At 38.3% G+C, this 15,234-nt stretch overlaps 1 protein-coding gene across 1 annotated transcript in view; it reads right to left on the bottom strand.

The window, feature by feature from the left end:
* The window catches only part of TMEM245 (transmembrane protein 245), a 71,759-nt gene extending 67,773 nt beyond the window's left edge, over positions 1–3,986 (bottom strand). Inside the window, exons 1-4 of the mRNA XM_009885452.1 lie at positions 3,942–3,986; positions 3,587–3,704; positions 2,222–2,323; positions 1,436–1,543 (exon numbers count right to left, since the gene is read on the bottom strand). Of these exons, the coding sequence (XP_009883754.1) occupies positions 1,436–1,543; positions 2,222–2,323; positions 3,587–3,704; positions 3,942–3,986 (373 nt within the window). The remainder of the gene's footprint in view (positions 1–1,435; positions 1,544–2,221; positions 2,324–3,586; positions 3,705–3,941) is intronic.
* Positions 3,987–15,234: the final 11,248 nt, after the last annotated feature.

Raw genomic sequence — 15,234 nt, 5'->3', positions numbered from 1 at the left:
GACAGGTCACAACTTGAAGACAGAAAAGAAAGTGTCTTAAAGGAGAGAAAGAAACCTAAAACTAGTAAGTTTAAAAAACAAAACAAAACACCAAACCACAAGCAACAAACAAGAACACAACCATTTATGCAGCATATTTGTGGGAGACTGTTGCTTGACAAGATGTTCAAAATTCAGCTAAAGAAAATATTCTCATTTCCAAAATTAAAGATTAGAGATAGCAATATAAGAAAACTGTCACCTTGATGCTCAGTTCTCAAATTTTAGGACATATGCCAATAGGGTTTTACATTTATTTTGACGAGTCATGTAAAATGTAGAAACAAAGATAAGAAAAGAATAAGTTGTCTAAAGCTGCCCTTTTTATATTTAAAAATTATGCATATTTTCAAGTACAGCTTACATTGACATATTTAAAATTAGGAAGGGTGTTTACATTTCATCAAAAGATTTCTGAAGATCTTGTTCTACACCATTTCACCTGGTGGCTGACGCAACTTTTTAGTTTCACAAATGGTAGCCTTTAGTCAGAAATACACAGCTCAATAACACATGCTCAAAGCATTCTCTTCTGCACAACCACTGTGTTTCCTCCTCTGGAGCATGATTTACACATTGCTGACAATATTTAGAACATACTGCCTTAAAGTAGATGTCTCTTAGACACAGACAATTTCAGACTGAAGTTTCAGAAGCTCACATTCTGTCAAGTGGAATGACATGTTTTGTCTACTTGCGGGAAATGGATGAAGCCTTTCAATTTCCAGAAATCCCCATAATAGCTTATTTTTCTAGTATCGCATTCCATCAAAGGCCTACCCAGAATAATGATGGTAAGGTTCAAGAGCAGCGATGGACATCTAAACACCTTCTTTGCAACTCTTTTAAGCCATTTCTTACAGATTTCTGTCTATGTTAATGCAAGTGAATGTATCATGACTCAAGCTACAATGTTAAGTAAACTCCCTGCAGGAAAAACTTTAAGCATAGCATAGTTAAACAGAGCCAAGGTTTTTTTTTGTCACTGTGATGTACACGAAAGTTATTCCAGTTTGTCTGTACCTGGTCCAGAAACCCAGTGTATATATCTCGTAACTGCCAACAAATCAAAAGAAGGCTACAGAAAAAAAAAAAAAAGTAAGAAAGAATAGGGGAAAACCCACACCCTCACTGAAAAAAACAAAAAAAATTCTTCTAGTCAGGCCTTCTAAATGTAAAGACAGCCATTTAAACTATCATTTGAAAGACACATTTTATATTATTGTCCTCTTAACATCTTTAAAAACAGATAAACCTGTTTCACAAGGTAAGTATAAATGTGCTATGATGTACAGGATGAAAAGGATAGAGACTATTTTGAAATTTGTCCTTAATTCCCTCCAATTTCATGCCCTTAAAGCAAATTCAAATATTTTCTTACAGAGTATTCAGTCACCTGAGGGTTGCGAGGAACGTTCATTATTGGACTCATCTTCTGTCATTGAAATTGCCATGGCAATTGTTGAAGCAGCAATGGAAATCATCTGACCAGGAAGCTCTGCCCCTGTAAAATATAGATGTGTACGTAAACAAGGAAAAGCTTAAGTCTTAACATGTTTTATTCGTTGCTTGATAACCACCAAGGCTGTTAAGCAACAGAAATTAAAAACTAACAGTGTCTATCCATGTAATAAGTATTATATGTAGTCAATACGATCAAACAGGAATGAGTGCTACCAATTTTAATATTAAAATACACCAGTTATTTGCCTAGCACTTTCCTTGCTAATGAACTGCTACCAACCAAGTCATTCGCAGTTGCTGGCAGTCCAATTAATCTAAAAAGTCACTATAAAAGATAATCAATTTTACTAACCAAGATTATGATGACTTTCAAAAAAAACTAAAACAGTAAGACAGGAAAAAAGTTTCCCAAAATAACCATACAGCTAGCACTACAAAGGAACACCTAACATTTGCTTTTATGCAAAATTGACTCACACCAGGCAAACCCCATTTTTTTTCCAAGGCATAAACAATACTTTTAAGAAACTGGTATTTTAAAAATGAATGACAATATAAGAAAGCATAAGCATGTGTAAACCACTTTGAAACAAACATACTACAAAAAAATCTTACAGTAACTTCTTGCAATCTGTATGATATATGGTCCAGATGCTTTCACTTGACTTTACAGAACTTTTGCCTCCAATAATAGAAGAAATAGTGACTCGTTCCTTACCAGGAGACTCCTTTCCATTCTGCTGTTCGTGCAACATGCCTACAGTCATCAGAACAACTATAACCAGAAACACAGGAATTCTCCAGGAACCTGCCACAGAAGCTGAAAGATACAGGGTTGGTTTTTGTTGTTTGGGTTTTTTTAAACACGAAAAATCATGCCATTAATAAAGTCTACATTTAGCAAAACCAAGAAAGGCACCACAACAACCAAGAACAACCTGGGCAGAAACTAAGAAGTGTCATAAAGCAAACAAGTTATCTACATTCACAGAAAGGAAGAATAGAAAAAACAGGTGAACAAGTTTCTCAATGAATAAACCAAGTTATTACTGTTCCTAACTTCAGTGACTTTATGCTGATATACTTTTGAGAACAATTTTAAGAACAACACTCATAATTACATGAAAATACACACAAAATAAAAACATTTTAGGTAACAGATGCAAATCAAGTTGCCCCCCTCTCCCCCCCAAAAAAAATAATCGGTATTTATGTTAGATCTCCATAGGCTGGCATGAAGTAGCACCTTCTTGGGCTTTGGTTTTTCAGCTAGTACTTCCAGAAAAGAAAAGACTGTCAAAATGTAAGCAAATGCAAAGTTATTATATGTAGCTTAAAATCTCATGAAAGTGTCTCCACATGGTCAAAACAACCCTTGAAACCTGCTGCTAAAGCAAAGTAAATCATGAAGTACGCTGTGAATCCTTCCATCATGATAGCCTTCTGTTATCTGCATGATACCTCCATCATAAACTCTGATAATCTAATCCAATAATCTGTTACATTAAATATGTAAAATAAATGTAATACAAACATAAAAGTATAGTAATCTATTAGTATTAACAGATTATATAGATTACCACCAAATTTATTTGATATTGTTGATATCATATCAACATGTTTGTTGACTACTGAAAGAATCTATTTTTCTGCTTCTATTACTACTACTAAATGCATTTTACAGCTTCAGCCTTGACCAACTGCAGGCTCTCAAGAAAATAATAATAGTATTAAATATTATCACAATTGAAAGTCTAAATCCAGCCACATGCAACCTCAGCCCTTTCCCACTGTCAGGGAATCAGTACCAGGCCTGCAACTGCAAGAGTCAAATAAGGGAAAACCATGGGAAGTACAAACTGGGCAGGAGAAGTGGAAGATACACACTGCTCAGCCTTCCCATTCCAAGCTCCAACGCTCCCTGCTGGCCACATGCAGCCAGAATTACTGAAAAGAGAAAACAGCCTCCATCTCAGCTAAGACTCCATTATAAAGATTTAGCTGAAGAGCAAGTGAGTAGCTTTGTTTGCAAGAAAACAGAATCCCAGTGGACGCATTAGAATAACAACTTCTTGTTACTCACCTAAGTGAAAAAGCAGCATAATCCAGACAGGGACAGAGATTGCTTTTAAGTAACGTTCAGTGCTTATATTCCACTTGAATGAAACCATCAGCAGGTAACCGACTACCAACGTCCATATCTTTAAGAAAGAGATACACACAGGTATGTATACGTACACAAGTACAGTACAGCTATATTTTGATGTGTGTGTATACACACACCGCCCCCCAACTGCCGTATCAAGAGAACTGAAGTCAGGTTCTAATTCTTTAAGAAGCCTGTATTTCAGAACTGTCAATTCATTACAGGAGCTTTGCTTCTCTTTTCTAAGAGAAATGTAAAGTTTGTGTGAAGTGGAAGGACGGGCTAGACATGCCTTTGGTCTGCCTTCAGTACGGTTGTAATGTGAGAGGGTAGACATGCTTCGCTGAACCCTGAAGGAAGACATTTTTGCAGCCGAGACCAAACAATTACTCTGGAACTACTATTGAAAGGTGAGAATCTAAATGAAACAGGGCCACCAGCAGCACCAGCGAGGCCACAGGGAGACAGAGCCAGCAGAACACCATTCACTCCAGCACAGAGCAGCTTGCCAGCTCCTCTGTTCTCAGTCCAAAGAGACAAAGGAAGTTTTAAAGCCAAATATAGCCATCAGGAAGCACAACAAAAACTGCTGTTCCTCAGCACTGTTGGTCCACAAATCAGTAATGCCTTTAAATGACTTGTGACATGTAATTTTTTGTCAAGTATTTAACTAAAAACACTAAAGAGACAGAAAAATGTCTGTGACAACATATCAAGAAGCAGATGTGGTCATTTTGTTTGGCTGCTTCTAACTGCTTTCAACAACTCTGCTCATCAGATAAATCACAGTAGAGAGTTCTAATTAAAAATCTTGTGATGAAGAATTTGAGTTTGGAAATGCTGAAAAGAAGAACGTAGAAACGAGAAGAGGCAATAGGACATAAACGGTTGCTATTCAGCAGAAGATGTGAAATAAAAGAGGTATGAAAGCCTGTAAAAATAAAAAAATCACTGTTGCATTCTTAAATAGAAAAAAAAAACACCTGACAATTCTGGCCCAAAGTCAACAAACATGGCCTATCCATAACCAGTTAAGGACACCTTCAAATTCACATGTATAAATTCATAAATGCCAATGAAATGTAAACAGAACTTCTATTAACAGCATTTGCCGAATCAGATGTCACTGTAAGAAGTAAGAATGCACAGGCAGAGACACAGAACAAGCAATTGGACAGAACACACCAAAACAGCTTTCACCTCTTTACTCTGCACTATATGACTCATGCTGAAGAGTCACCAGTCCATGTGAAAAGCAGGTTTATGTGACTACTCCCATGTACCTAATGGCATACAGGAAATCTTAATTGTACTGAATTCAGCAGACAAGCAGTGATGGACCCCGTTAACTTCAGTGGGAACTCTCATATACACAGGGCAATTGAAAATCGCTTAAGAAATGTAAACAATTGTATACTTTTTTTCATACTGATCTTCCTCATCAAAGCTGATCAGTCCAACTTCTCACTGCTATCTGTCTCTAGTTTTGCATCAACAGAGCTGGATAACGCTTACGGACAAATGTGGACTCAAGACAAATGTCTAAAACTAACACATCTCAGACATTAAGACAAAAGTCATAAACAAAATTTTGATCTGGAATGCATGGCTTCGCTCCTTTAACAGCATAGGTTTCTAACATAAATTCACTCACAAAGCATATTACAGCACAACTCTAATTGCAAGAGATAGCATTTTCATGCTGAGTTATCCTACTCCCTAACATCAGCCACGCAGCATCTTTGTATGATAAATATTCCAGCATCAAGGCAATTTTTCTCTTTAGCTTTTAAATTCAATGATAAATTATAAATAGGAGACTCAGGAAGTTCAATAAATTAATTTTTCTGATTAAAAATATGCCAAAAGTAGGAGGCTAACAGGGCATAGGCCTATGTTTAACAGCGAACAAAGCAAAACATGTTGCACTGATTTTAGACATACATATGGCTGAACTAAAAGCTAGCATTTCGGGGCTTAGGATTCAATAATTTGTGGTGTTGTAGTAAGTTACAATAATTCATCAATTCTTATTTCTAAAAGCTTAGCAAATTACCCAAGTAAAAGTATTTCGTATTTCTATTGAACAGAGAAAATAGCTTATTTTAAAGTGAACACATCATCTTGTTTTGGAGATCAAGCAATAACAATTCTGAAGCCCTGTAAAAAACCTGTGTAGTCAATTCACTGGTGCAAGATGATTAATTTCAGTGACAGCACGGAGTAATCAGTTCCTTATCGGTTAGTCTTATAGCCAAGCACTTCCTTATGCTGCAAGAAATACACTGCATGGGAACTAGGGTAGCCTACTTCTCTGACTTGGATAGCCTGCTTCCAACAATTCATAGCTGAAAGCAACTGACAGAGCAAATTAACTTAACTTGACATGGACTAGGATTTCATCCCATACCAACTTGGCAACAACCTACCTTTTTTTTTTTCCTCCCCCCCCTTAACCCTTTAAAGGCATGTTATATAACTTTTCCCACTGTTTTTCTGTATAGTGTCCAGAGGTTTTGGCTACAAGAGCGTGAGAATATTAATAGTCAGTTTACTATCACATGTCCATCTCAACAACTGACATCACTGAAATGAAGAATAAAAGACGCTGCCTCCTTTCATTAAAATTAAGCTACTGTAATTACTGCACTGAAACTAGAATGGATACAAATTCCATGCTAAATCAAAACACCTATAAATTTGATTTATAAGAGTATACACGTAATCAGGTAATTAATACGTGCACTTCAGATAATGCAGAATGCATTAGCTACCATAAACTATTTACGTATCAAGCTGAAGTCAGTTGCAGATGCCTAACTTTCACCATGTACTCTTGAGATTTTAAATGCCTATTCAATCACAATTAATATTTACAGGCATGCACAACTCCCATATATCAGAATTTTAGGATGGTTTAATCCTGTAAGCTTTCCTTCTTCTTACGTCCCTCACTTATCTTCATTGTCTGAGCAGAGAGCAAAGACCTCATTTCTCACATCTCTGCATTTCGTAGCTCCCCTCGCAAATCGAACAAAATGTTGTTTTGCCTTTAGACATAAAAACTAAGACTGCATGCTTCCCTGAATGAATAGCTGTAATACTACAGTGCAACTTCTTGTTTTTCAGTATTCACTTTTGGGTTACAGAGGTAAATTTAAAAGCCCAGATTTAGAGACTCATAGGCAGGTCTGAAGGGCTTCAGTTCTCTTTAAATTGCCATCTGGAGGCAAAATTACATCATAGAAAGACACAGCCTTTATGATAAGCTCAAGCATCTGCTTCAGTGTTTTGATTTCTCTTTTAAATTTCAGTGTTGGAAAGTCTAGGATTTATGAGCATGGCTGTATCATCAATGTTACTGAAAGGCTGTTTTCAGTTCCAATTAAAGTCGAGAGAATTTGAAAATCTGAGACAATCTTGGCCTTGGCATCATTTTTAGATGAGAACAAACTCTTACTACTCAACTCAACAACATTTATATTGATTTATATTGAAAAGTAAAATTCTTTATTTACCCAGTTCACTCCCTTTTTTTCCTATCAGCAAGTTAATCTCTAAGGGAGAGGTTTTACAGATGAGCTCATGTAACAGCTCAGCGCTGTTGAAAGCGGCAGTTCATTCTCTCCCACTGCTAGTCAGGCAGTCCCACCTCTTCTGCACACCAGCCTCAATGTTCATCCAGACAGCTCAAGCTCCCTTAACCAATAAAAAACTATCCTGAAAAAAACCCAAAAGTTTATAACCTATTTCAGTTGTAGCTAAACAGCCTCACAGAGATAAGACAGGCACTGACAACAGGCCATCTGAAGCGTATGTCAGAGGTGGAATAAGCAAAGAACAGGTCCTCACTGCTTGCAGAACTGTCGGAACAACTCAGTCTTCTTTGGAATGTTGCCCCAACAATTCAACATCCAGAAGTGAACACAATTCCTACCTGCTTCACGTAAACCACCCCATGGTAAATGCAACAGTGAAGACTGAGCAGAATAACTGAGTAACCAACAGTTACTCCTTTTGATATATGCTCTGCCAAACTTCCAAGTTTCCAGTTTTTAACAAGTCAGGACCTAACAAATGGCGTTTCAACTCTTTCATTTTCTAATTGTAGCTCTGCCCTCTCCTTTTGCCATTTCAAAGTGTTGGGTTTTTCCAGGCTGCTCTTTTCCACTTGGAAATCATATGGCAAAGTTTTTTATGGTTTATTTTGGTTTCGGATTTTTTTTTTTAATTGAGATATTTAGAGCTGTTTGACGAAACTATGGATCCAATTCCAACAGTTTCCCATTTTCCAGTTTATTTTACAGTTATGACCAAAAAAAAAAAAGAATAAGAGTCCTAACTATCTCACCATGTCCCTTTAATATTTAAAAATAAATTTTTATTTGGAAATAGAGATTTTCATTAGTTTTTCTTAAAATAGAAAATCCTTAAAAACATTGACCAAACATTCACATGGCACTTCTGCAAAATTTTGAAACAGCTCTGCACTGAGCGAAGCTCATTGAAGAAGGGATCTTTTAACAGCAGTTCATTATTTCTACCTCTTCTTCCTCAGTGGCGCTGTAGAGTGGCAAAGGGAAATGAATGTACCACAAAAGCTGGGCAAAATACTGTTGGGAGTTGGAAAACGAAGCAACACAGGGCATTAAATGCATTGCTAAAAGCCAACCTGTTTGAAGTTATGAACATCACAGTGTTTATCTATCTGTTCATTTGAAAGTGGTTTTCTAAACAATAAAAAAAGATAGTAAGGAGGCAGGTGAGGAATTATGAAAATGCCATTTTGATTCCAGCTTTCAGAATCAAAATTAATTCCATACGGCTTTACTGTATATTCCACAGTACACAGAAGAAAGTATCCCACAGTGTGCAGCATTTGGCAGAATGGAGAAAGTATAACCACCCCTCGCTTAGCATGGAGACAGACTTTGTCAAACAGATACGAAACAAAAAAAAAACCCAAACCAACTAATCACGCAAGCAATACTATTGCCCACCTCAAAACAAACTCAACCACCTCTTCCCTTCACTACGGAAGCCATCATTTACCTAAGCAGGGAAATGACATCCTCTTTTTTTTTTTTTTCCTAAGTGAACACAAGTAAGCACAAACCTGACATTCAGGGCTATTCCTTGTCGTAAGCCCAAAGGACTGGAACAGCTTATCAGCTTTGTTTCTTCTAGAATCCCCAACTGAGATATATATCCATATAGATATGTTTGACATTAACACGCACAGACTGCTAAACCACATGAAACAGAAGCCTGGAGTTTACCAAGACTACCTCTTTTTGAAGGGACAAAAATATGAACTTGTAACTAGAATCCTGGGGCAGGGAGGAACTGACCATCAAAATCAACACTGCCACACACAAGTTCAAAGTATTTTCAATGTGTCCTGCAACACTTCCTACACTGTGAATTTAAGGAAATCCATTATATCCAAGATATCCAGAAGACTCCAGCTATTGATGCTGAAAATGCTCCTTGTTTAGTTCACTTGCCCTGCCTTCATACAAAAGTTGTTTATCAGAAATTCCATTAATAAATATGCTGTTCAAAAATCAAACTTTTCAAGATTCCCTTGTGAACAGAGGTTTTTCAGAGCATATCAAATTCTCTCCCTGCAGATAGAGCACCACTCCTCTGGCATGCTTCATGATGACACTTTCACAAGCAACAGCTCCTCAACATATGCAACTTCTTCACCCTCTTGCTTTGTTATAGAGAACACAGTTAAAATATTGCTGGACAGTTCCGTAACAAGCATTCCTTTCAGTGGTGGTAAAAAAAAGAAATATCATTGTGTTCAAATAATACATATGAATATATAAAAAAACCAACACCTAACTTTATATAGCATATATCATTAAGCTCAAGGGTAGCATCAGCTTAATGCCTGGTGCTGCAGTTCAGGCATATAAAATCTAAAAAGCTCACAAGCCTTTTCCAGAAAAGCATTTCACAGCAGGTTCTCCTAAAACTGAGGCTGGGTGTGGAGGGGAAATACAAAGGTGGAAAAGAAAATACTATCAACACCTCAGTCTTTCCCTGCCCCTCCCCATCCTGTTTTTAAATAGGCCACATGTGGCCTCTACACAGTTGATCTCTACCAAGGTTGTAAAAACAAACCAAAAACTGTGGTTTTGGTAAGATGCATTTACAGTCAGTACCTGGCTGTATGATTTATAAGTCATGATACTAAATAACAAAAGGATTATTACAAACAACAGAATGACTATCTAAGGGCTTTTTCAGGTGTGGGTTTTTTTTATGCCAGGCAAGTTTTACAAACCTGCAAGCCTGCTTGCAGAAGAAAGGGAAGGAGAAAAAAGGACCCAGCTCCAAAAAAACCCAAACCTTATCTGAAACACTCAAAAAATAGGAACTATACATAACTCAAAAATCAGAACTGTGTTCTCCTCATCTATAGTTATTCCAACATTCTAGCCAAACTTAACCCTTTCCTTTATTAGAAGAGAAATCGCCCCATCAGGTGAACTTGACAAAATGTAGATGCTTTTTCATCTCCACAGGCGGTATTCAGTAACACCCTGGAAGACAAGCACCTTGGAACCCGTGACCAAAAACGTTTGCCAAGAGGCACGTTTGAGAGTTTCAGTCTGCAAGGGTTACTTCAGGGACTGCTGACATCTAGTGCCAACACAAATGGAGGTTTGCCTGGTGGATGGATGCCTTTGATAGCTTCCCTGACAGGGAGCAGCAGTCAACCAGCCAAAACAGACATCACCTACTTTGACAATATTCCAATGCAGTGGCCATGGCAAATGGTGTTTCCAGATTTGCCGAGCACTGTAGTGAGGAAAGGGCTGATTAGGTTCTCTAACTGCATGCTAACCACTAGAACCAAATGAGTTGTTCCTAGTACAGTCAGCGATATAAAAATACACTGACACACGAGTACACAGTTCTGACCCTGACCAATAACTTGTGACAAACCAAGGCAGAAAGACTGGCCATCGGAGAAAGATTTTGACAGCTCTGTAAACAAGTCCACTTCAGAGAATTCTGACAACTATGATGATATCAGATTTAATTCACCAAGGTGAATTTCAGTGTCAATGTAGAGCAGCTGTATAATTTATTTCATCTGCCAGATTCTACAAACTATTTTCTAAACAAGTATGAACATGTGAGCCCTGCTGAAAAAAACAACAACAACAAAATACACAACCAATAGCTGGCATTCCCTGTACATTACTCTAAGTGTGAAATGTCCTGGTTTGAGGTAAAACAGAACCAATTTTCAGTAATTTTACTTTTCAGTTAAGCCTCTTCTACCTCTCTGACATTAATAGCATATTCTTCAGACAGCGTCAGCTTCTAACATATAAGGTCTGATGTTTATGGTTAATACCAAGGAATGGTATGCAGAGAGGCTCTTGTTTATACTCATTGCTGTAACACCCACGGGCAGCTAACTTTGTTATTTGCCCCGTTGGAGGGTCAGAAGCGGAAAAGCGTAGAGGGGTCCCACCTGTGGGGAGGAGCGGACAGGACAGGTGACCCAAAACTGACCAACAGGGTATTCCATCCCATCTGCCTCATGCTCAGTACAAAAGCTGAGGGATCAAAGGGTCAGCTCTCTTTCTTCAATGGCTGGTGTCCAAGGAGGACTCTGTCTGTTTATCTGCTTTTGATCCCAATCCGTGCATTCCTGAAGCCAGTTCCTGAGTTGAGCTCCCGTCCACTGTTGAGTCCAGTCTGGGACTTTCCCAGCACCTGACAGTGATGTGAACATCATCCTGGGAGCTCGATACTGGTTTTGTACATATTGTATGTATTTCATTATTTTCTTATCGATATTATTATCTTTTCCTTTTATTATTAATATTTCATTTAAGTAGTTTAGTTTCTTTTCAACTCGTAAGTCTCTCTCTCTCTCTTTCTTCTCTCACTTGGGAGAGAAGTTAGAGTATCTGTTGTTCGTTTTAGTAGCCAGTCCAGCCCAAACTATGACACTGGCTACAGCAGTTTGAACTCTTGCCACAAAGCAGAAGAACTTCCCATACCTTAGATACAGTGTTGGATACAAGCATCCTTCCTATAAAACTGGGACAACAAGGTAGTCCAAGATTTGTCTTCAGAAAGTATGCTAACAGCAAGGGTAACCATGCTGAAATTGCCATAGCAGACATATGTGTAAGGGTATATTCAGTCCGCTATGGGAGAAACTCCCCTCCTTTTTATGAGAAAAAGATAAAGAAAAATATTCTCCTTCCCTATGTAACTGAAGTTCACGTAGAGTGCAAGCGTTCTACATAAGACTTCTGCAAACAACCCATACAGAAGGCTGGAGTCAGAGCAAGCAACTCATCTGGAATTTATAACCAGCTCCTAGCTTTAAGGCCTAGCAGCCTACTACATTTCTTCAGCAAGCTGCTTCGAAGATGATGCACGAACTGTAAAGCACAAAGGGAAAGAAAAGGAGACAGTGGGAACAAGATCTTGGACTTGTTCTTCGAATGCAGCGTTTTGCAATTGCCTATCAAACAGGCCTACCATGGAGGTATCCAGGATTCCTAATTCCTAAATTGCAGGTGTGACTTAAGAACAGCAGACAGGAATACAGCCATTTCCAAACATTCACTCATCAACACCACGGACAGCTTTCCCAAATTTGAGGACAACAGTGACAACAGCGCAAGAAAGCTCTGTAACATACTGGTGCCAAGAAACAGTTTACTATATCATTACCACATGCAATTGCTGCATCTGGAGAACATTTTTTTCTGAAACTGAAGAGAATTTCTGTCTCTGTATCACAGCTTAGTAGATACCATAAAAATACCTTTAGCTAGAGAATATCAAATAAGTATCCCCAAAATCCATCACTGTTCTCAATCAAATCCTAACGATAGGCATCCTCTCACTTCTCTAGCACAAGAGAGGGAATCAGAAACAGAGAAGACAACCATGCACATTCTTCTCAGTAAGCACCAGGGCCATCCAGGTGGGGCAAAGCTCCAAATAAGAACAAATACACTGTACACCTTTACAGCCCAAGGCAGATGGTTGGTGGCTGAAGCATAGACATTCATAGTTCACAAGATGAAAATTACCATAAACAAATGTACCATGCTAATCAGATACTGGTTTCACACTTAAAACAAGCCAGACTTGCTCATCTCTTTTATGCTTTTAATACATGATTTATATGTCAATCTTGGCAAGATTGATATATATCAAGATAAATGTACTTATTTTAATTATATTATTCTGTATCAAAATATTTCAAAACACAAATCTAGATTGGCTTAGTGGGTTGCTAAACAAAACAGTGCAAGAAATTAAATTACCGTTACTTTTGCTTATCACATAGAGTATCTACAAACAAAAATAGTTGTAATCTTCATGCCAGATAAGATACAGAAGGAACCACAGAGGACTCAGATCCCAGAGAAGAACAGTACAATGGAGCAAACTGACTTGTAACACCCAAAATTGCTGTGCAGCTAAGAAGCAGGCTGCACACATGCAAACAGTGTCACAATATAACATGGCAATTAAACACCTTTAAAACACTTAACTGAAGTTACAGCAGATACTATTAACTGATCCAGCTCAAGGGTCCTCAGCTGCCTGGATAAAATTAAGTTATCCTGCTACAGCTCTGAGATAATACCAATCAGGTAACAGCAAAATTCAAAAATCTGCACTAGGAAAACACTCTAGGTGTATAGATGATGACAGGCTGAGTTGAGGTTGTTTATGAAGGGACACCCACAGTTTCTTTCTCATATAAGGCCCGAGAAAAAGACATAGGCAGCTTGCTCAGAAAGCTACTGCGACTGGTTTGCTTAAGGAAGTCCACAGTCAAGTTATTTTGACATGAACCCAAAAACTTCCCAAGGAACTCAAGTCAGAAGAGTTCTGGAAGTTTCCTATCTTTTGCCCAGATAAAGACTTACAGTACTTCAACACACGCAACTGTCACATCAGAAACACCAATGCAAAACAAAAGTATCAGAAACTGCTAAACAAATTTCCACTAAGCATGCACAGACATCCAGCAGTGCATTACAACCATAGTTACGAGTTCAAATCAGTGCAACTTCCTTTACTACCTTATACTCACCCAGTGTAAGTACAGCTTAATTAACCAAGTTTGAATAAAGCACTTGACTTAGCCAAGTCAGTTAGTATAGCAATATCATTGATTTGTTAAAAATAAAACAGGCAAGTGAAGGCAAAGGAAAGTCTTAGGTTTATCAAATAAATTGTGTGGCAACTAATCAAAACTTCCCATCAGTACCAAGCCACACTTATATTCTTCTACCACTCAACTGAAGGCAAACATAGTTGTATCTTGCCTCTTTATAAAAAAGAGAGAGCGACTCTGTCCATCTACTCAGTCTTAATTGTATTTGTGCGGACAAAACTTACCAGAAATGCATCTCCCCTGACATTTTCCAGCATATGAACACTACAAAATAGAAAGCCAAGAAAATCTTTTCTTCCAATGTTTACCTTCAAGACACAAAACACATTCTCCAGTCCGTCCTATTCAAACTAGAAATAGCTCAAAATATCCTTTGTCAGTACATTCAGGAGAACTATTGCTTTTTCATTTCTGGTATACACCTCCAAAGTTGTGTTTGAGAAATCAGCATGCGCTGGCTCCGCCAGAGGAACAAAACTAGTATTCAGAGAACATGTGGAATTCAAAACAAGAAGCCTGGACAAGCTTCTTGGGGTATTTTTTTTCCTTAATAGTTCTCTCTTGCCCACATAAGAAGATCTGGTTTAGACAGTTGCTCAGTTTTATCTTCACGTATATCCCCATCAAACCAACTGTGTATGCCATTTTTCACCCCAGGGTGGTGTGGGGTGGTGTGTTGTTTTGTTTTGTTTGTTTAAAAAACTAGAGCAGCTTAAACAAAAAAGTCTTTGGCACTAAGCAATCTGAGCACGCCAATCACACATCAGCATTTGATAAAAGTACAACTTACTGATCATCTGTGCTTTCACATATCCATTTACTTCAGATATGTAGTATTTTTTGCATTTTCAACTATAACTAAAAAAGTGAAAATGCCAAGGGTTTTAACTAGTCTACCTACTGAAGACAACAGAAGGAAGTCTCCCAGAATCTTTATTACCATAAGTAACATTTGTAAGTTCAACAAACACTTCTACTTTTTAAAGTTCAAACTCAGTCTGCACCATCTGATACTTTAAGAAGAAAAAAAAAGTATCGGTATATAAGTACACTGAGAAACAAGCCTCCCCTCTCCCAAGTCACTTGCGGAGCTGAGCTGCTATTTCACAAGGCTTAAAAGCCATCTTACAGCCCAACAGAGCCCGCGTTCGCCCAAGACCTCCCCTGAATTACCTCTGACTTCACAGCACCTCTGAACTGGGGCACGACTGACCTACGGACACGAAATACCCACAGAGAAAACCCGTTTGCTCCCGCTGCACCCGCCTGATCGCACGGAGCACCCCTCCACGCCGTGCGCTGTAACTCGAGGAGCTTTTTTACAGCTATTTTACAGACGGTTTTTTTTACAGGGAGGGGGAGGTCTCCCCTGCAGCGCCGCGATGCCCGGTCAGCGGCG

This window comes from Charadrius vociferus, unplaced genomic scaffold, assembly GCF_000708025.1.
Source record: "Charadrius vociferus isolate BGI_N301 unplaced genomic scaffold, ASM70802v2 scaffold174, whole genome shotgun sequence".
NCBI lineage: Eukaryota > Metazoa > Chordata > Aves > Charadriiformes > Charadriidae > Charadrius > Charadrius vociferus.
This window is presented reverse-complemented; position numbering and strand designations above follow the sequence as displayed.